Raw genomic sequence first — 23,773 nt, 5'->3', positions numbered from 1 at the left:
ACTACAGCATTCTGTAAGGTTAACCAACTCATGTTTTAATTTAAATTTACTTTACCACCCCCAATAGAGAAACCTCTATGAGGTTGTAGACATGCTCGCTGAGGCGGTGGGTTTTGTTGCAGATGTTTCATCACCCTGCTAGGTAACATTGTCAGTGCGCCTCCGGTGAAGCATCGATGATCTGTCCCGCTTATTATTTTTATGCCTCGGTTTGCTGGAGTGGTTGTCATCACTTCCAGTTCTGTTTTTTTGCGGTTTGGATCTGTTGGATCTGTGTCTCACAACCCACTTCACCTTCAATGGCTGTTTATTCAAACAAATCAATGGAACACCAGTGGGATCCCCAATATCAGGACTAATTGCAGAAGCAATAATGCAAAGGTCAGAACAGCCAGTGCTCCCCACTATACTACCCAAACTCTGGGTCCGATATGGGGATGACACCGTCGTGATTATCAAACACACAAGACTAGAAGAAACCCACCGACACAAACAACATCCTCACCGGAATAAAATTCACAAAAGAAGAAGAGAACAATAATTGACTCCTCTTCCTAGACGTAACGGTGGAACATGAGAACAACAGGGAACTCCAGACTAGCATATACAGAAAGACCACACACACAGACCAGATATTTAATTAAACCAGCAACCGCCCCATCACCCATAAACGAAGCTGGACATTATTCAAACAAGCCACAACACACTGCAGCAACCTGGAATTGCGCAAAGCAGAACAGGAGCACTTATATGGAGTTTTTAAAAGGAATGAGTACCCAAAAAGCACAATCCTCTGTGACAGACCACAGCAAGAAGACACAACATGGTCAGACACACTAATCACCCTACCATACATCAGAGATGACCACAAGACTACTCAGACTCCTAGGTATCAGGGTAGCCCACAAACCAACAACCACCCTGTGACAGCTACTGATGAACTAAAGCACCCCATACCTACAACCAATAGAACTAACGTTATATACAAAATACCATGCAGGGACTGTGAGAACCATTACATAGGCCAAACTGGATGAAAACTGACAATAAGGATACATGAACACCAACTAGCCACCAAGGAACACAACCAATTCTCACTGGTCTCAATACATACAGATAAAGAAGGACATGAATTCGACAGGGATAACGCATCCATAATAGCACAAGCCAAACAGAGACATGCCAGGCAATTCCTGGAGGCCTGGCATTCCAACCGGAACTCCATCAACAAACACATTGAACTGGACCCAATATACAAACCACTGAAAAACAGAAACAGAAGTGATGCCAACCACCCCAGAAAACCAAGGCATATAAATAAGAAGCGGGACAGAACACCAATGCTTCACCGGAGGTGCACTGACGATGTTACCTAGCAGAGTGACAAAACATCTATATATCGGTTCGGCAAGCAAGTCTACAACCTCATCCACAACCAGAGCTACAAATCTTCTCAAAAACTTTAAAGTCAGTTCTATTTCATGCCTTTATACCTCAAACAATCACGGTAATTTATATCCCCAAGACACAGAGGTGAGGGGCATAAGGAAGTGGAGCTAACATTTCAAAAACTAGGTGTCCAACCCCAAAACAGCCTTCAACATGCCATTTTAAGAGTCAGGATGAGGGTGGGAGACAAAATAACAAAACAAAGTCATTAAATATGTTATCTCTCTAGGGCCATGTGAGTCATTTACGTGTGTTAAATATGTATAACGTTGCGCATCTTAAATTTAACTAGTTTTACATCTATTGACTGTGAGGCTAGTTTCGAGAAAACCCAGTAGATTGGGGAGGGCATTGCGCTTGTCAATGCCTTTCCAGCCCTATCTATGGAGAAAGGGAGGGAAACAGGACTATTTCACCCCAATCTTCCCAGTTAAATAGCCACAATCAACATCCCTCCATTCTTCTTACCAACCAAACACAAACCTCCAACTCAAGACTGTTCCCTGACCCTCCTAATCCCAATATTTATTTCCAATTTCCAATCATTCTCCCTATATACAATCCCTCACTGGCCTCTGATGTCTCCCCAAAACCCTAATCTCTCTCTGATCTAAGTTTTCTGAGCTCTTCCCAACTACTGATCACATCCTCATCCCCTGATCTCTCCTGACTGCAAGCTCCAAACAACCCTACTTCCCAAATATAACCCTCTGTTCGCCAATATCCCCTGGTCCGTTGTAACTTATTCTACCATAATCACATTTTAAGTAAACTTAGTATTTGTTCCTTTCACATTTGATAGCTTTGCATTAAGCACATTTCTGAAACAAAGATAAAAAGGACTGCAGCCAATTTCTACTTCAATTAATATTTCACAGAATGTGGACTTTGCTTCGAGTGTTGTTGAAGCTGCACTCATCCAGTTAAGTGGAGTCTTTCATCATATGCTGAATTGTCGCTTGTCAATGGTGGACAGGCTTTGAGGAGACAAGACTTAGGTTATTCATGATATAATTCTAAGCTTGGAACCTGCTCTTGCAGCAATATTTAATTAGCTGATCCAGTTCAGTTACCAATGATAACTCCTACAATGTTGACACTGAAGTTAACAGTGATATTAATTTGACATGAAGGAGCAATGGTTAGATCCCTTGTTGGTCATTGCCTGGCACTTCAGCTGTATGAATATTACCAGTCACACTCTGTCCACACCCCTTCTCATTCAACCCACTGTGTTAAAGAGGGGGAATTGAGTGGAAAGCACTGAAGGCTGACAAGAAATAAAAGCTTAACAGGATGCAACAGAAGTGGGTCCCTGCTTATTGTGATGATTATTACCTGCTCGCTGAGGAATTGAATCTCTGCTTTAAACTTGCGACTTCTGTAAGATTGCACCTTTATTATGGCTGATGTGCAGGCTCCCGACGATGATGTGGGCAACAGAGACTGCTCCTTTAAAACTGCATTCACGAGGGAGCTTTTCCCAGCCCCTGACTGTCCAAAGACCCCAATGTAAATGTTCTCCTGAAGACATTTCTCCTTTAACTGTTGCATCTTTTTTCTGAAAAGAAATGTTTTAGCTTGATCCAAAAATCACAAAGGAAATATGCATGGCAGATTTATATGCTTCAATACAAATCCTAGACATGTTTGATGCATCCCAATAATGCTCTGAATAAAGCTCTCACAATTTAGCAGGGCTGCTAAATGAAGACCAGACACTTGAAAGCTGAAAATGCTAAACAACAAAGAAAAATATGGAAGAAAAAGTGGGAGTGGGAGTTCCTCAGAGGGTCAGTGAAGACTCGATGGACCAAATGGTCTCTTTCTAACATTCCCTTGTTCACATTACAATCTCCTCAGATTCATTTTCTAAGGAGCCTATGTTCATTTTGACTTCTCTCTTCCTTTTCATATTTCAGTAGAAACAATCAACCATAATATCTTCTTCAATGCCTCAACTAAACCTACATCCACCACACTTCCAAGGACCCGAACTGCTCATTGTGCGAATATGTTTTTCTCACTTTGTGATTCAGTCAGTAGGAAGCATTTGGTATGATACAGAACTACTACAAAACTCAAAATGCAGAAGCTCCACTTGTGCAATTAAGTTACTATAGTAAACAGACGGGAAAAGTGTATGAAGTATCAAGCCAAGATTTCTAAAAATTCAAGGGAAAGTAGAAATCCAGCAGACTGAGACAGCCATTGAAAAAATTTCTAAGTAAGTAATGAGGTACAAAAAGAAAATGTGAAAGAATCATGCATGGGATGTAAAAATAAGAGAAGGTGGCTTGGAAATCTGATGATGTCCAAAAATCAGCATTACCTGACAACTTTCTTCAACCATATGCAGAACGGATTTTGTTATATTCACCTGATTCAGGGGAATGTGTGGATGTGTACCACCAGAATAAACAAAAGCAGTAAACAATAATCAAACAAATATAGTTATATTGCTAAAATTACTGTAGGAATAGTCTTTGGAAAGAATCACACCCCCAAAGGTGACACAGTAACATATTAATCCTCAAATTATAAGATTTACCAGATTCAATTTTATACTAAATGGTGGTATTTGAACTTCTAACCCCTAGGTTTTAAGGTCAGTAACAGGTCCATAACATTATCATACATGAGAGAAGCATTTTTTAGTGTTTATGTTGTAGTTTGTTTTTTAGTCATTTGACAGACAAAAAGTTGAATTGGTGCAAATGGCTCAAGACAAAACTCTTTGCTTTGAATTTGGCGAGCTCAAAACAAAGAGCTGCAAGAACCTTTACATTTTTGTTTGGAGATGTGGGCTTGGAATCCAAACTTTTTCACAGATTCTTCAGAAATGCCCCTTTGATTTCAATGTGCCAAATGTCTAGGATCAAACTTCTTTTAATAAGTCTATAGAACCAGCTGCAACAGAATGACTATATCACTAGTTTAACTGGCTCCTGACTTCCCTGACTAATTCTTAATGACTCAGTAACTCAACTCACCTCCAGCTTGTCACTTTCAACTTTGCTAACCATTTCTTCTGCTCACTGTTTCTATCACCCTTCCAGTGAGCAAAGACTTGAGAGAAGGGAAGGAGGGGAGTGATATGGGTGAGGATGGAAAAGTCAGGGAGCGAGATGGTAGTCAGGAAGGATAGGGAATGAAGTCGAGGTGAACACATTGCTGAACAGGGTAATGGAGCCAGTGAGAGAATGTGTGGGAGAGAGAGAACTGCAAGCTTTCAATACAGTCCAATTAATGGTCTGGAGTGATAGCTGAAGACTTCAGGCGGGTTGCTTGCTGGCTGTTTACTTTCAGAGCGTCAGGCTGAGTGTTGACTTCACGTTCTAAGAACTGTAGAGTGACTTTTGACTCATAATTCCATTTAAGAGATCATGCCACTTCCTGTTGTGAGAACTTTCACCAGTTGTTTGTTGATGGGCTAAAGAAACAGCAAACCTCAAGTGACCATCATGGTGGGTGCAGCTGTTATAATTAGGTTCATGGCACTTGGACAGTTGTGTGGTCACACAGGTCCCCTACTATGCCTCTATTCGTGAAATTACATTTTATCAATTACCAGGTTACCAAACATGGCTGCCTTTGCATGGCAAGGTTAGTCTGGGAGCAGGGTTTCACATCATTACTAAGAGGTATCCTGCACCTATTAAAGAGGTATATTCTGACTGCAAGCACTCCCAAAGGAAAAAAACTGGCTGAAGTAATGCCTGAAGGAGGGAGTGAAGAGGCCATAAGACACAGGAACAGAATTAGGTCATTCGACCCATTGAGTCCACTTCATCATTTGATCATGGTTGATGTATTTCTTAACCACATTCTCCTGGCTTCTCCCCAAAATCTTTGATCCCCTTACTAATCAAGAACCTGTCTATCTTTCTCTTAAATACACTTAATGACTTGGCCTCCATGGCCTTCTGTGACAATGAGTTTCACAGATTCACCACTGAAGAAATTTATCCTCACCTTAGTTCTAAATGGTCATCCCTTCATTCTGAGGCTGTGCCCTTGAGTCCCAATCTATCATACTCTATGGAAACATCTTCTCTACATCAACTCTATCCAGCACCAACGTTTTCCAATGTGGAACCTAACTGAATCAGCCAAATGAAACCTGACTGAATTTTTAAGAAGTAGATTAAAATAATTGTGTTGGACACATAAAAGCAGTTCCGAATATTGTGTTGCTTTCTGTTGATATCCAATGTTGTGGTATACATACTTGAGGGCAAGCAGCAAGTTCCCTTCATTAGGATCATTCGGGTGGACTTCCTCCAGCTTCTTTAGCACTGCTTCAACAATTTTCTTTGTTTCTGCTTCCCATCTGTCACCTAATAAATTAAAGTACTTGAAAATTCAAAATCAATGCAGCCAACAGCAAGCAACAGACTACTCAGACAGTGGAAAATTGATATTAAAATCTCTCCACATAGTCACTTTAGCATGGAAATCTACTCTTTACAATTTACCCTTTTGCTTTCTGTGGTAGATCCCGTTTGATACTATTTATGGCTGGTGTCCAGGATGCTGAAAGGGTTGATCAGGAGTTGGATTAGGGTGGTTTTGCAAGATAAGGACTGATATTTTAACAAGATAGTAAAGGATTTGAAGTTACAGCTCACTGCCCTTTCAAATATTGATGTACATAAACAAAAATCATATATCCATACACACTGTAAAGACCATGCCTCTATAGTTTTAATTGTGGACCAATGATTGTGGAAGAAATTCTTGCACTTTTGAAAAGCAAATTCGCGAAAATTATTGCAAGTTGTGCTCACACTGCTGCTTTTTTCTAGCAGTGGCTGTTTGTAGACAGGCCAGCACCAGAGGATGTATGTAAAGTGAGATTAAGCTAACCACAGATTGCTGATTTGTTTGTGAAGTTGTGACCAGTTGTGGGAGACAAAGGCTATCCACCTGACAACAATTGACTCATTGGCACCTGGATAGCTGAACAGCTTGTGGGTGTGCATGATACTGGCTTCAGATTGCTACTGGTGATTTGTACAAATCACATGTGCCACAAAACTTGTCCCAACAGTTCAGGGTCTAAGGCTCTCCCATCTGCAACATTTCTTCAGCTGGTCCATCTTTCTAAATTCTGCACTCGCAAACACTGGGAATAATCTGAATATTACCATGTTTGAGTTAATTTGCAGTGATCAATGGAAACTGGTGGATGAACCATACTTAGATTTTGGGAAGGCATTTGATAAAGTGTTACAGCAAAGGTTATTGCAGAAAACAAAAGCTCACACTATAGGGGTTATCACATTGACATTTATAGAGGATTGGCTGGCTAACATTCTAATGGTATCATTCTTTAATAAGGGTGGTAGGCATAAACCAGGAAACTAGGTCTGAGGTAGGAAAACTATTAGAAAAAATTCTGAGACACAGACTTAACTTCACGTAGAGAGGCAAGGATTATTCAAGGATAGACAACATGGCTTTGTAGGGGAGAGGGAGATCATGTCTAACAAATTTGAATGATTCAAGGAGGTGACTAGTTATGTTGATGAGGATAGTGCAGTTGATATAGTCTACGTGGACTTCAGTAAGTCATTTGATAATATCTTTCATGGCAGACTGGTTAAGAAGCTAAGAGTTCATGGGATCCAGGACAAACTTGATCCAAAATTGGCTTAGTGCCAGCAAGCAGAGAGTGATGGTCAAAGGGTGCTTTTCTGTTTGGAGGCCTGCGTCCAGTGGCAGTTTGGTGCAGTATCCTCTGTAGATTTTTAATGAATATTAATGACCGAGATACTAATACAGAAGGTTTGATCAGTAGGTTCATAGATGACTTAAGAACTGGTGTTGTGCTAAATAGCAAGGAGGAAAGCCTTGGACTAGATGGTTAATATAGATGGGCTGGTCAGATAGGCTGAATAGTGGCAAATGGAATTTAATCCTGAAAAGTGTGAGGCAATACATTTGGGGAGGACTAACAAGGTAAGGGAGTAGATGTTGAATGGTAGGACCCTGGAAGTACAGAGGATCAGAGGAGCCATAGTGTGCATGTCCATAGATCCTTCAAGGCAACTCAACAGATAGGCAAAGTGGTTAAGGTGGCATTTGGAAAATTTGCCTTGATTAGTCAAGGCATTGAATACAGGGCCAAGGCCTTTTTATAATGTTATTTAGGCCACAGCTGGAGTATTATCTGCAGTTCTGGTTGATACACAATAGACAGGATACAACTGCACAAGAGAGGTGCAGAAGGGATTCACACAGTGTTAGCTGTGCTAGATTGTTTCAGCTACGAAAAAAGATTAGAGACACTCAGTTGCCTTCTTTGGAGCAGAGAATGCTGAGGAGGGGTCTGATTGCGGTGTGCAAAGCTCTGAGGGGCATAGACAGGGTTGATAGTGAGAATTTTCTCCTCAAGGACTGGGGATCAATACCAGTGGCCATTTTTAACATAAGTTGGATGTTTAGAGGGGATTTGATGAAAACCTTTCTACCCACAGGGTCATTGCCTAAAAGGGAACCCTCAAGTCATAGAATCATAGAATCCCTACAGTGTGGAAACAGGCCCTTCGGCCCAACAAGTCCACACCAACCATCAGAGCATCCCACCCAGACCCATCCCCCTATAACCTACCTAATCTACACATCCCTGAACATTACAGGCAATTTAGCATGGCCAATCCACCTAATCTGCACATCTTTGGACTGTGGGAGGAAACCCATGCAGACATGGGGAGAATGTGCAAACTCCACACAGACAGTCGCCCGAGGGTGGGATTGAACACGGGTTCCTGGCACTGTGAGGCAGCAGTGCTAACCACTAAGCCACCGTAATTTTTAAATTAGTCATTTAAGAATTATTTAGATGAACATTTGAAATATATTAGCCTACAAAGCTAAGGGCCAAGTGCTGAAAAATGGAATTAATATAGATGGATGCTTGATGACAAGCATGGACATGATGAGCCAGAGGGTCTCTTTCCATGCTGTAAAAAATATATGCATTCCTAACAGAAAGCAGAGAAGAGGCATAAATGAATCTTTTTAGGTTGGCAAGTTTAATAAGTGGTGCGCTTCAGGGATCAGTGCTGGGACCTCAATTTATATAAAATGTCTTAGATGAAGGTCTGGAAGGTATAGCTGCAAAATTTGCTGACAACAAAAATATTGGGTGGAAAGTATATTGTGATGAGAACACAAGAAGATTCTAACAGATTGAGGGGCAAAGATATAGCAAATGAAGTATGATATGGGAAAATGTAAAATTGTCCATTCATCAGCAAGGATTTTAAAAAGCATGTTATCTACATGGTCGAAGATTCCTATGAGATGCAGAGGAACTTGGATTTCTTTGTGCAGGAGACACAAAAGATTAGTAAGCAGGTAAGCAAGTAATTAAGAAAACAAATGGAATATTATCATTTATTGTGAGCAGAATTGCATGCAAAAAGGTTGAGCTTCAGTATACAAGGCACTGGTGAGAACACATCTGGAGTACAGTGCACAGTATCCATCACCTTCTTTAAAGATAGATGTAAACGTGTTGGAGGCAGTTCAGGGAATGTTTACTTGAATAGGGTGTTGTCGTAGGAGGATGGATTGGACAGGCTAGGTAAAATGTGAGTTGATTGAAATATAAGATCCTAAAGAGATTTGACAAGGTAGTTGTGGAGAGAATGTTTCTTTGTGTGGCAGAATCAAAAATTATGGGATCACTGTCTGAAAATAGTGATGAGGCAAAATTTTCTTTCAGATAGTTGAGTGTTTTTGAAACTCACTTCCTGAAAAGGTGGTGGAAGCAAAGTCCTTTAATATTTTTAAAGCAGAGTCAGTTTGGTTCTTCTTTAGCAAGGCGATAAAAATATTATTAGGGGTCGACACGAAAGTGGATGGAGGCTCTCCATAAGATCATGGTTGTTTTAATTAATGACCAAATAGACTGAAGGAACTGAGTGGCCTACACTTACACCTACACCTGAATCATATTCAGAATTTCCAGATGGAATATAGAGGAGTATATGAAGTGAAGGGGGGCTATAGGTCACGGTAACCAAACAAAATTGAGAAAAGGACTAGTACACTGGAAACAACAGCAAATAAGTCCAGGTGGCTTGAACTGTGGAACAAAATGCAACCTTCAAATTTACTATTTTCTAAGAAAGAAAATTTCACAAACTAACAACCCTCAGAGAATGGCTGACCATTCAACTACCTCTTTTGTCATGATTTCATGCATAGATGTTTCTTAAAACAAGGTCAGTCAAGTCTGAGCCACAAATTGGACTGGACCAGCCAGCTGTATTAGGTGCTGCTGTCTTGCTCCAGGTACTCCGCTCCCTTCTCTCTTTTTTTAAAAAATTCACTCATGGGCTGAGGCCGTCGCTGGTTAGGCCAATATTGATTGTCCATCCCTAATCGTCCAAAGAGCAGTTGAGTCAACCATATTTCTGTGGGTCAAACCAAGTACGGATGGCAGACTGCCTTCCCGAAAGGATATTAGTGAACCAGATGTTTTTTCTGACAATTGACAATGGTTTCATGATCATCGTTGGACTCTCAATTCCAGTTTCTTTTTTAATAAATTCAAATTCCATCATCTGCTGTGGCGGAATTTGAACCCAGATCCCCACAATATTAGCTGAGTTTCTGTATAAATAGTCTCGCAATAATGACACTAGGCCATCACCTCCTCTATCTTCTATCTACCCTTCTCGGGATTTTTTTCTTTATTCAATCATGGGATGAGGGCATTGTTGGCTAGGCAGCTTTCATTGCCCATCCCTAATTGCTGTAATCGTGTACAAAATACTGTTTAGGCCACAGGTGGAATATTACATGCAGTTCTGGTCATGTTATAGGAAGCATTACAGACGGTGTGGAGGAGATTTTGCAGGATGCTGCATGGGTTGGTGTGTCTGAGCTGAGACAACATTGGATAGGCACCAGTCGGTTTTCTTGGAACTGCAAAGGTTTGACGGGACTTGCTAACTTGTACAAGATCATGAGGGCATAGAGAGGGTGGATATTGTAACTTCAGGTGGGAAATCTAGAACAAGGAGATTTTCAAAGGCTCTCATCAGGTGCCATTTCTGAAAAAACAAAGGTCGTTCCACTTAAAGGCACCTGGACTCAACTTGAGAGATAGTAGGAACTGCAGATGCTGGAGAATCTGAGATAACAAGGTGTAGAGCTGGATGAACACAGCAGCCAAGCAGCATTAGAGGAGCAGGAAGGCTGACGCTTCGGGCCTAGAGGTCTACACCTTGTTATCTTGGACTCAACTTGAACTGTGTTTAAATCTCTTTCGATACACAGCAGGTTGCAATGGTTGGGGCATTTTAGGGGAGGCAATGACCTAATGGTATTATCACTGCTCTGTTAATCCAGAGACACGGGTACCCAGTTTTGAATCCTGCCAATACAGATGGCGGAATTTAAATTCAATAAATATCTAGGATTAAGAGTCTAACTGTGAATTGATTGTTTACTAATGGGTTTAGGGAAGGAAACTGCCATCCTTACCTGCTCTGCCATATATGTGACTCCAGACCCACAGCAATATGGTTGACTCTTTAAACAATAACGAGCGGCACAGTGGCTCAGTGGTTAGCACTGCTGCCTCACAGTGCCAGGGACCTGGGTTCGATTCTACCCTCGGGCGACCGTCTGTATGGAGTTTGCAAATTCTCCACGTCTGCGTGGGTTTCCTCCAGGTCTAAAGATGTGTAGGCTAGGTGGATTGGCCATGCTAAATTACCCCGTAGTGTTCAGAGATGTATAGATTCGGTGAGTTATAAATAGTGTGTTATAAATCCTTTCCTAAATAGTGGTGTTAATTTGCTAATTTCCAAGCTGCTGGGACCATTGTGGAACATAATGAATTTTAAAAGATCACAAGCAGGGAGGCAATGGCCTAGTGGTACTATAGCCGGACTGTTAATCCGGAGGCCAAGATAATGTTCTGGGATTGAATCCCGCCACAGCAGATGGTGGAATTTGAATTCAATAAGTACCTGGAATTAAGAATCTAGCGAGAACCATGAATCCATTGTTGATTGTCGGAAAAATTTGTCTGGTTCACTAATGTCCTTTAGAGAAGGAAGTTGCCATCCACACCTGGTCTGGCCTACATGTGACTCCAGACCCACAGCAATGTGATTGACTCTCAACTGCCCTCTCGGCAATAAATACTGCCTGAAAGTGACTTCCTCATCTCGTAAATAAAGGGAAAAAAATAGGCAATGCATCCAATATCTCTGTAGTCACCTCTTTTAGAAACCCAGGATATACGGTTAACATCACTGTGGTAATGAGAGAGGATGTGCTAAAAGAGTCTTTTAGAAACCTGAAAAAAAAGGGGTGATTACTTTGCTGGGATTAAAGTACAGCTCTCTCAATAATCAGAAGGGGAAAGAGGAGCAAGTATGTGGTCAAATCACAGGAGGGTACAAGAAAACAGGCTTACTGTTGTAGGAGATTTCAACTTTGCTAACATTAACCGGACCACCTTCCTCTGAAAGGATTAGACCGGGCGGAATTTTTAAAACCCATCGAGGAGAGCTTTCAGTGCCAGTAAGCAGATAGTCCCACTAGAGATACAGCAGTGCTAGACTTAATCCTAAGGAATAAAGCTATTTATTTGGTTCAAGTTTCAGTGAGCAAGCGTTTTGGGGATAGTGACCATAAATGTGTACATTTCAAAGTCATTATGAAAAGGGATAAGGATGGTGCAGGTTAGGTGTCTAATTTGGGAGAAGATCAATTTCACCATCGTTAGACAAACATATCTGGATAACAGACTGGGAGCAGCTACTTGAAGTTAAGTCTACACTTGGAAGTGGAAGTCTTTTAAAAGTAATACAGTGAAAATTCAAGGTTAGTATCTTCCTGTAAAAGTGAAGGGCAAGGGCGGCAAGTCCGACAAATCTTTTACAGTTTTTCAAAGAGGTAACTAACAGGATAGATAAGGGTCGGGCATGGATGTCGTCCATATTGACTTTAGTAAGGCCTTTGACAAGGTCCCACATGGCAAGCTAGTCATGAAGATTAGGTTGCATGGGATCTAGGGAGAGCTAGCTAATCAGATTTAAATTTGGCTCAACGGTAGGAAGCACAGGGTGATGGTTTCTTGGGCTGAAGGCCTTTGACTAGTGGTGTGCCACAGGGGATCGGTGCTGGGATCTTTATTATTTGCTAGTTACATAAATGATATACAAGGCATGATTGGTAAGTTTGCGGATGATTCAAAATTAGGAGGTATCGTTGATAGCGAGGAAGATTATCAAAAATTACAGAGGGATCTTGATCGGATGGGCAAGTGGGCTGAGGATTGGCAAATGCAATTCAATACAGATAAGTGTGAGGCGTTGCACTTTGGAAAGTCAAACCAAGGTAGGACTTATACAGTAAATGAAAAGGTCCTGAGGACTGTTGTGGAACAGAGGGACCTAGGAGTACAAATACTAGTTCGTTGAAAGCAGTGTCACAGGTGGACAGGTTGGTGAAGAAGGCATTTAGCAAGCTGGCCTTCATCAGTCAAAGCATTGAGTACAGGAGTTGGGACGTTATGTTAAAGTTATATAAGTCATTGGTGAGGCCGCATTTGGAATATTGTGTACAGTTTTGGTCACCCTATTATAGGAAAGGCATAGTTAAACTGGAAAGTGTGCAAAGAAGATTTACAAGGATGTTGCCAGGATTAGTAGGCCTGAGTTATAGGAAAAGGTTGGCCAGTAGAGGACATTATTCCTTGAAACGTAGGAGAATGAGGGGTGACTTTATTAAGGTGTATAAAATCATTTCGGGCATAGATGGGATGAATGCATATAGTCTTTTCCCCAGGGATGGGGAATTGAAAACTAGACGGCATAGGTTTAAGGTGAGGGAGGAAAAAAATTAAGAAGAACCTGAGGGGCAACTTCTTCACCCGGAGAGTAGTGCTGAGGCAGGTACAATAGCAACATTTGAAAAACATTTGGATAAGTACATGGATGGGAAGGGTTTAGAGGGATATGGACCAAATGCAGGCAATTGGAACTAGCTGAGTGGGCACCATGGTCAGCATGGACCAGTTTGGGCCAAAGGGCCTGTTTCCATGCTGTATTATTCTATGGCTCTATGCTCTAAATCCAGGGAACCCTGGATATCAAGGGATAGTAAGAGTTTAATAAAGAAAAAGGAGAAAGAGTATGTTAAATAGAGAACATAAAAAAAGGGGAGGCTCTTCAAAAGTACACAGAGTGTAGAAGTATGCTGAAAAATAAAAATTAGGAAGACAAAGCAGGGCCACAAAATACCCGGCAGATAGAATCATGGAAAACCCCAAGGCAGCTTATAAGTATAGTAAGAGTAAAAGGATTACTACAGAAAGAGTGGGGCCCATTAAAGACCAAAGGATGTAGTTGAGGTCTTCCATGAATATTTCTCATTTGTATTCAGAGGAGAAAGACATTGTAGCTAAGACATTTCAGTTGGGATTGTGGGCTTGTAGAACATGTTAAGATTAATAAGGAGCAGATATTAGATATTTCAGTAGGCATAAAGATGCATAAATCCCCAGAGCCTGATGAGATTCATTTCAGGCTGCCATGGGAGGCAAGAGAGAAGATTTCTCAGGCTTGGAGGAGATATTTAATAGTTGGCTGACCACAGGTGAAGTGCTGGATGACTGCAGGATAGCTAATGTAGTTCCTTTACTCAAGGAGGGCAGCGAGGTTAGGACAGGTAATTACAGACCAACTAGTCCGATGTCAGTGGTAGGGAAATTGGAAAAACCTCTGCAGAACAGGATTACTCAACATTTGGAAAGGCAAGGATTGATCAGGCATAGTCAGCATGGATTTGTCCGAAGGAGGTTCTGTCTAATTAATCTACTTGAGTTTTTGAAAAGGTGATTAAATATATTGAGTAGTGCAGTTGATGTTCGTTACATGAGTTTCAGTAAGGTCCCACATGGAAGGCTGATCCAAAAAGTAAAGGATCATGGGAACTCAGACAAGTTGGCAAACTAAATCCAAGCTGGCTTGCAAATAGGATGCTGATAGTGCAGAAATGTTTGTATATTGTGTTTGGAAGCCTTTGGCCAGTTGTGTACCACAGGGATCAGTGCAGGGATCCTTGCAGTTTGTTATGTTCGTTAATGACTTAGATGTGATTATGAATGTGGAAGATATAATTGGCAAGTTTGCAGATGACACAAAAATTGATGGTGTTGTTGATAGTGAGAATAATGGTCTCAGTCTGGTCGCCACCCTATCAGAAGGACATGAATGTACTGGAGAGAGTGCAGAAGAGATTCACCAGGATGTTGCCTGGGATGAAAAGTCTCAGTTATGAGGGGAGACTGATAGGCTGGGTTTGTTTTCCTCAGAGCAGAGGAGGAAGGGACAGGGGGAAACGGATCTGATTGAGGTATGCAAAATTACGAGGCACAGACAGGGTAGTTCGTGAGAATCTTTTCCCCATGGCAGATGTGTTTAAGACCAGAGGGCACAAGTTTGAAGTGAAGGGTATGTGACTTAGAGGAGATCATAAAAAAATAATTTTCACCCAGAAGATGCTAAAAGTATGGAAGGTGCTGCCCGAGAGGGTGCTGGAGGCAACTACTCTTGCAACATTTAAGAAGCATTTGGATTAGCACTTAAAATGCCTGGGCATATTAGCTAAGGACCAAGAGCAGGTAAATGGGATCAGTGTGGTTTGGTGTTTGTTGGTGACATAGTGAGCCAAGGGGCCTATTTGTATGCTGACACTGTAGGTATTATACCCAAGGAATTTGTTGGTTTTTGAGCCCATTAATTTTTTTTAGTTCTTGTCCTCTAATGATGTTCATTTTTAAAAGTTTTCTCATTCCCGTTAACCTATTATTTCTGCTTATGCATATGAAAAGAAAATAGCTTGTTATCCCCTATGGACTAAAGTAAAAAACCATAAATTCTTGGAAATGAATGTACTGTAACACTTTTTTCAGACATACAAGATGAATCAGAACAACATATGTCATTCACCAGTTTTACAATTTTTGAAATGCATGAACAAAGAGGGCTTTGCTGTGACCACATGGAGCCCTAGGTACACAGTTTTGATGTCCATATCTAAGAAAATGAAATTCTTACCTTGGGAGGAGATGCAACAGCTCTTTGGTACATTGATTCCAAGAGTCAGAGGATTTGTCCTATGAGGACATGTAAAGTAAACTTGGCATACATTCTATGGAGTTTCAAACAATGAATGATCTCATTGAAAGATAAGATTTTCAAGGAGCTTGATAGACACTACTTGCCCTTTCTGGCCAGTCTAGAACTCGAGTACATGGCTTTCACTTAATGAATCAGCAATGTTTGAAATTTTTACCTTAGACAGCTGTAGATGTTAATCATTGAGAATATTCAAACCTGAGATCAGCACAATTTTTGGGCTCCACAGGAATCATGCAAGAAACTAGATTAGTGACTGAAGATTAACCATAATCTTAGTGAACGGAGAAGCAAGTTTAAGGGGTCCTGTTGCATTCTTTTGCTCTTATTTTTACATCTAATATTGTGATTTATCAGGTTCTTTAATAAAATTAGAACTTGCCACTTCATAAAAGAATAACTATCCTCGTTCCATTGTGTCAGTTAATTGGTCCCAAATTTTACACTTACAGTTGTTCCACAATTTATAATCTTCTGCTGTGATATGAGGGCTTTTGATTTTTTGCTTTCTTTGTTTCTTTTCCGTTGGTGTTTCAGTGGTCAGCTTTCTTTCGGCACCTTGGAAGATTAATATATTTTAAAACTACAATATCATAATCAACAACTGTTCTTATCATCTATTAAGCAGAGCATGATATAGTACAGGAGGAGATCCTTAAATCCTCTGTGCCCGTGCTGGCTCTTTGATCAAGTTCTCCCAATCCCCTGCTGTTTCTCCATCGCCCGGAGAACTTTCCTCAGAGTACTTAACAACATTTCCTTTGGAAAAAGTTACTTTTGAATGGGTATGCACTTTCTTTCCAGGTAGTGCATTCTCGATCAGAACAATCTGCCATACCAGTATTATATTTTCTTCATGTTGTGTTTGGTTCTTTTTATCAATGAGCTTAAATGAGCTCAAGTTACCAACCCTCTGCCACAAGCAATTGTTCCTTGTTACTTACTCAATTAAAATCCTTCATGATTTTGAAAGCCTCTATCAAATCTCCCCTTGCTAAAGAACAAGTGCAGATTCTCCATAACTGACACTCAACCACAGTTCCTTATCATAGAATCCCTACAGTGTGGAAACAGGCCCTTCGGCCCAACAAGTCCACACCAACCATCAGAGCATCCCACCCAGACCCATCCTCCTATAACCCACCTAAGCTACACATCCCTGAACACTACGGGCAATTTAGCACGGCCAATCCATCTAACCTACACATCGTTGCACTGTGGGAGGAAACTGGAGCACTTGGAGGAAACCCACGCAGACATGGGGAGAATGTGCAAACTCCACACAGACAGTCGCCAGAGGATGGAACTGAACCCAGGTGCCTGGGGCTGCGATACAGCAGTGCTAACCACTGAGCCACCGTGCCGCCCCTAAAAGTGGGTTACTGTTTACACGGACATTGGTTCAAGCATTGCATATTTCTAAACAACTGTTCAGAGATGTTATTAGACACCTCTGGGAATTGAACCTGGGGCCTCCTGGCTCAGAGGCAGCAACACTACCATGGTGCCACAAGTGTCCTGAACATCTAGAATCTCCCCGGCGGGGAATTGAACTCCAGTCTCCCACATGACAGGCGGGGATACTAACCACTACACTATCGAGGACGGCACCACTCAAGGTATCACTCAAGTTAATCTTATTTGCATCCTTGTGATTAACTTCACCGCCCTCAAAGTATGGCGTCCTGAATTGAACACAATACTCAAGCTGAAGCCTGTAAAGAGTTCTACATAACTTTCTTGTTTTAACTGCCTCTATTTATAAAGTCAAGGATCCTGTTACACTGTAACAGTCTTCTTAACTTGTTCTATCACATTTAAGTATTTGTGTAAGAACAGCCCCAGGTCTCATTACTTCTGCACTTGCTAAAATTGGACCCTTTTGTGGTATGTTGCATCCCCTTGTTCTTCCTACTAAAATGTATATTTTCACACATCTCTGCATTTCATTCATCTGCCACAAGTCTCCTCATTTCAGCAGTCTATCTCCAGCCTTACTACTTTCTACATTTTATCATTTGTGAACTTTGATTTACTTTTTTTATACCCAGATTTACATTATAATAGTAACCAAAAAGATCAGTGGTCTTAGCATCCATCCCTGAAGACACCACTATATCCCTTCTTGCAGTCTGATAAACAACCATTCACCACTACTGACTGCCTTCAGTCCCTTTCCCAGGCTGTCTGGACAGATGGATGAGCAGAAATGACAGTAAGCAAGCGGTGGCGGACATGTAAGGAGATAATTCATGGCTCTCAACAAAAATATATCCCAATAAGGAGGAAAGATTCTGAGAGGGATAAACTCACCGTGGCTAACCAAGGAAGTTAAGGAGTTTAAAGAAAAAACATAAGAAGGAGGCAAAAGTCAGTGATAGCCCTGAAGACTCAGGTAAATTCAGAATCCAAAAGAGAACTAAATAGGTAATAACGAAATGAAAATAAAACTACAAAGGGCAAACTAGTGAGGATTATAAAAACTGACAGCTGCTTCTTTAAAACATATGGAAAGGAACAGAGGTCAAAGTGAACATAGGCCCCTTAGAAAATGAATCTAGGGAGAAGCTTTTGGAGAACAAGAAAAAGTAGAGGAGTTAGATATTCTGCATCAGTCTTTACAGTGAAAGATTGCAATCAACCCTGTTAGACATGATCTCTCCTTGACAAAGCCACACTGAATATTCCTAATACTTTTCTCTCGAAGGAGAGATAAATTCTGCTCCTCAGAACTTTTTCCAATTGTTTCCCTACTACTGATTTTGCACTCACTGGCATATATTCACTGTTTTTTTTACCCTCTGCCACCCTAATCTACTATACTAGTAAGCTTCGCACGGTCAGGACAGAGAGATCCCATCCACAGTGAGTCACAGCTTGACTGAGTATACAGTTCAGGGAATTTGGTGGCAACACGGGAATTCAGTGCAGAGGGGAAAGAGGCGCTTTTGCTTGCTTTTCTCGGCTCATAGTTTGTAAGGTTTTTTAACAGCATAATTGAAGTGCAGGATCAGGGTCCAAGAACAAAAGAATGACTTCACAGAAAAACTAAGTTCATTGGTTAGTGATAGCTACCAATCTGACTATCTATTATAAGTTACTTTCAGATTTTAGGTAAATAGGGGAAATAATTACAGATTAGTTGGAACTTTCTAAAAATCAAATTAAGGACTAAGTATTAAGAATAGAAATGCCAGGCCAAATGATGTGGGAGCTGGTGGACCCTATTTTGGTCATAGCGACCACATCTGTAGCAAGTGTTGGTTGCTTGACGAACTCTGGCTCATAGTTGGCTCAGCTTCAAACACTGTGACACATCGAAGAAAGGAAGAGTTACCTGGACACTGTACTTCAGAAGGCAGTCACATCCCTTAGATTAACAACTACAAATTTGGTCAGTGATCAGGAATAGGAGGGTATGACTACAAGTAAGGCTGGTAAAGGGTTTCAGGAGGTAGTGCTGAAGGAGCCTCAGTGTTTGGGCTTGTCTAACAGGTCTAAGATTCTTGCTCTTGTGTAGATTAGCGTGAGGTTGTAGGAAGGTTGGGCAAACTGACCACAGCAGTGGTATAGGGTGCCATCCAAGAGTAGGGAGAAAAGAGAAATGTAGTTGTAACCAGGGATACTATAGTCAGAAGAATAGACACTGTTCTGCTGGATTGAAGGATAAGGCTAGTAGGAATAGAGAACAATGGATGAATAAAGAAATTGAGGCTCTGGTCAGGAATAAGAAGGGGGCATATGTCAGGTGTAGGCAACCGAGATCAAGTGAATCTTCTGAAGAGTATAAGGGGAACAGGGACATTCTTAAGAGTGAAATCAGGAGGGCCTTGGCAGATAGTGTTTTAGGAGATTCTAAAATAAAATCTACAATTACATTAAGATCAAAAGAGCAACCATGGAGAGAATAGGGCTTCTTAAAGATCAACAAAGTCATCTATAAGTGGAACCCCAGGAGATGTGAGTGATACTAAATGAATATTTTGCATCAGTATTTACTGTGGAGAAAGACAGGGAAGCTAAGGAGCTTGGGGGTATAAATAGTTATATCTTGAAAACAGTCCACATTACAGAAAAGAATGTGCTGGACATTTTAAAAAACAAAGGTGAATGACTCTCCGGAGCCTGATCAAGTGTATCCAAGGATGTTTTGGGAAGCTAGGGAAGAAATTGCTGGGCCCCTAACAAAGATATTTGTATCATCTACAGCCGCAAGTGAAGCGCTGGAGGACTCGAAGATGTTGTGCCTTTATTTAACAAAGTCTGCAAGGGGAAGCCTGGGAACTATAGACTGGTGAATCTGACATCAGTGGTGGGTAAGTTGTTGGAGGGGTTTCTGAAAGATTTACATGCATTTGGAGAGACAAGGACTGATTAAGGATAGTCACCATGGCTTTGTGCATGGGAAATCATGTCTCTCAAACTCACTTGAGTATTTTTTGAGGACGAGACCAAGAAAATAGATGAGGGCAGAGCGGTAGATATTGTCTACATCAAATTTGACAAGGCTCCACATGGTAGACTAGTTAGTAAAGTTAGATCACATGGGATTCATGGAGAGCATGCTAAATGGATACAAAATTGGCTTGACAGTAGGAAACAGAAGATGGCAGTAGAGGGTTATTTGTCGAACTGGAATCCTGAGCACAGTGGTGTTCCACAGGGATCAGCGCTGGGTCCACTTTTGTTTGCCATTTATATAAATGATTTGAATGAGAATTTAGGAAGCATGGTTAGTACGTTTGTGGATGACACCAAATATTGGTGTTATCTCAGATTACAAAGGGATCTTGATCAATTCTGCCAATGGGCTGAGAAGTGACTGATGGTGTTTAATTTGGATAAATGCGAGGTAATGCATTTTGGTAAGATGAACAAGGGCAGGATTTATATTATGAATGGTAGGGCCCTGGGGAGAGTTGTCAAACAGAGAGGTTCAGGTACATTGTTCTTTGAAAATTGCATCACAGGAGACAGGATGGTAAAGAAGGCGTTTGACATGCTTGCTGTCATAGCTCAGACAATTGAGTATAGGAGTTGGATGCAAGTTACAGTTATACAGGACATTGGTGAGGCCACTTATGGAGTACTGTGTACAGTTCCGGGGTCTGCTATAAGAAGGATATTAGTAAACTGGAGAGGGTCAGCAGAAAAGATTTACAAGAATGTTACTGGAACTGGAGGGTTTGAGTTATAAAGAGAGGCTGGGTAGGCTGGGATTTTTTTTCACTCAAGCTTAGGAGGTTATGGGGTGATCCTCTATAGAGGTTTATAAAATCGTGAGGGGTATAGATCAGGTGAATAGAAAAGGTCTTTTCCCTAGGGTCGGAGAGTTCAAAACTACAGGGCATATTTTTAAGGTGAGAAGAGAAAGATTTAAAAGGAACTTGAGGGGCAATGTTTTCACACAGAGGGTAGTTCATATGTGAAATGAATTACCAGAGGAAGTAGTAGATGCAGGTACAGTTGTAATATTTAAAAGATATCTGGACAGGTATAAAAATACAGACAGTAAGGACTGCCGATGCTGGAGTCAGAGATAACACAGCGTGGGGTGGAGGAACACGGCAGGTCAGGCAGCATCAGAGGAGCAGAAAAGCGTCAGCTTTCCTGCTCCTCTGATGCTGCCCAGCCTGCTGTGTTCATCCAGCTCCACACTGTGTTATCTAGATATATAAATAGGAAAGATTTAGAGGGATATGGGCCAAATGTAGGTAAATGGGACTAGTTTAGTTTGGGAAACTTAGCATGGACGAGTTGGATCGTAGGGTCTGTTTCTGTGCTGTATGACTTTATGACTCTGTGGCCAGGTTTAAGAGTACCAAAGGCTATGTTGCCTGCCTGGTGCCCGAGTTCAGGATCTCTCATCTGGGCTGCAGAGGAATTTGGATTGGGAGGGGAAAGATCCAGTTGTCATGGTCCACATAGGTACCAACGATGTAGGTAAAAAGAGGAAAGAGGTTCTGCTGAGGGAAAAGCTTGGAGCTAAATTTAAAAAAACAGAACCTAAAAGGTAATAATCTCTGGATTAATACCTCAGCCACGAACAAATTGCAATTGCATCAACAAGATTAAAGAAGTAAACATGTGGCTCAAAGATTGGTGCGCAAAAAACAGATTCAAATCCATGGGACACAGGCCTTGGGGTGTTATACTTAAATGCACCGAACAAGGTAAAGGAGCTTGTAATGCAGATTGAAATTGGCAGGTGCCATGTTGTGGGTATCACAGACATGGTTGCAAGGTGATCGGGGCTGGGAACTGAATATTCAAGGATACACATTATGTTGAAAGGACAGGCAGATGTGGAGGGGTTGCCTTGTTCGGAAAAAAAGAAATAAAAGCAATAACAATGATATAGATTCAGAAGGTGTAAAATCTCTGTGGGTAGACGTGAAGTCCACAGAGGATAAGGACCCTGATGGGAGTTTGTACAGGCCTCCTAGTAGTAGACAGGATGGGGTAGCAATAATCAGAGAAGGAAAGAAAATAAGGAGATAGAAAAGGCATGTAAGAAAGACACTATTAGAGTAATCAATGGGGACTCCAAAATAGCAGAGACCACAATACAACAGAATTCACCCTGCAGTTTGAGAGAGAGAAGGTTGAATCAGATGCAAGGGTATTACAATTGAGTAAAGGTAACTACAAAGACAGGAGGGACGAGCTGACCAGAGTTGATTGGAAGGGCAGCCTAGCAGAGAAGACAAGTGGAGCAGAAATGGCAGGAGTTTCTGGGAATAATTTGGGAGGCACAGCAAAATTTCATCCCAAGGAAGAAGAAACCTGCTAAGGGGATGATCAGACAACCATGGCTGACTTGAGAAGTCAACGACAGCATAAAAACAAAATAAAAAGCATACAATATAGTGAATATCGGTGCGAAGGCAGAGGATTTGGAAATCTTTGAAAACCAGCAGACGATAACTTAAAAAGCAATGAGGTGAGAGAGGACAAAACAATCATAAGCTTGCAAGTAATATGATTTGAAGAGTTTGTTTTTAAGATCTCTAAAAAGATGAGAGAGGCAAGAGTGGACATTGGATGCTGTAAATGAGGCCAGAGAAGCAGTAATAGGGAAATAAAGAAATGGCAGAGGAACTGAATAGGTACTTTGCATCAGTTATAGTGGAAGACACCAAGCAGCGCACCAGAACTTGGAGAGTCGGGGGCAGAGGGGAGTATAGTGGTCATCATTAAGGAGAAGGTACTGGGGAAGCTGAAAGGTCTGAAAGTGAATAAATCACCTCGGCTGGATTTGTTACACACCAGGTTCTGAAGGAGATAGCTAAGGAGATTGTAGAACCATTGCTGGTGATCTTCAGGAATCACTAGAGTCAGGGAGGGGTCTCAGAGAACTGGAAAATGGCTAATGTAACATCCCTGTTTAAGAAGGGAGGGAAGCAGAAGATGGGAAACTAAAGGCTGGTTAGCCTGACCTCAGTAGTTGGTAAGATTTGAGAGTCTATTGATAAAAATGCTGAGTACCTGGAAATGCATGGTAAAATAGGGTGGTGTTAGCATGGCTTTGTCAGGAACAAGTCATGCATGACGAATCTATTAGAATTCTATGAGGAGGTAACAAGAAAATTAGACAAAGGAGAGCCAGTAGACATGATCTATTTGACAAGGCGCCATACAGGAGGCTACTAAATAAGACAAGACCCATGGTGGTACAGGCAAGGTAGTGGCATGGTTAGAGGATTGGCTAACTGGCAGAAGGCAGAGAATGGGGATAAAGGGGTGGCAAAATGGCAGCCAATGACTAGTGGAGTTTTGCAGAAGTCAGCATTGGGACCACAACTATTCACGGCAAACATTAACTATGTGGATGAAGGAACTGAGGGTATTTATGCCAAATTTGCAGATGACACAAAGACGGGTGGATGTGCAGGTAGTGTTGAGAAAGCAGGTAGGCTGATGAAGGACTTGGATATGATAGCCAAGTGGGCAAATAAGTGGCAGATGGAGTAAAATGGGGAAAGTGTGAGGTTATGCAATTTGGAAGGAAGAATAGAGGCATAATACTATTTTCTTAATAGGAAAAGGCATTTGAACAAAAACAAAGTTGGTGTAAAAGCTCAGCAGGTCTGGCAGCAACTGTGAAGAAAAAAACAGAGTTAACGTTTCGGGTCCAGTGACCCTTC

General features: G+C 41.3%; 1 protein-coding gene across 1 annotated transcript in view; it reads right to left on the bottom strand.

Moving 5' to 3' along the window:
* LOC109918735 (nuclear GTPase SLIP-GC-like) overlaps positions 1-23,773 on the bottom strand; it is a 140,931-nt gene that overhangs the window by 65,819 nt on the left and 51,339 nt on the right. Inside the window, exons 2-4 of the mRNA XM_048612969.1 lie at positions 16,077-16,184; positions 5,681-5,789; positions 2,788-3,010 (exon numbers count right to left, since the gene is read on the bottom strand). Coding sequence (XP_048468926.1) covers positions 2,788-3,010; positions 5,681-5,789; positions 16,077-16,184 — 440 coding nt within the window. The remainder of the gene's footprint in view (positions 1-2,787; positions 3,011-5,680; positions 5,790-16,076; positions 16,185-23,773) is intronic.

This window comes from Rhincodon typus, chromosome 27 (assembly GCF_021869965.1).
Source record: "Rhincodon typus isolate 14 chromosome 27, sRhiTyp1.1, whole genome shotgun sequence".
Lineage (NCBI taxonomy): Eukaryota > Metazoa > Chordata > Chondrichthyes > Orectolobiformes > Rhincodontidae > Rhincodon > Rhincodon typus.
Note: the sequence above shows the minus strand (reverse complement) of the source record. Positions and strands in the feature narration are given on the sequence as shown.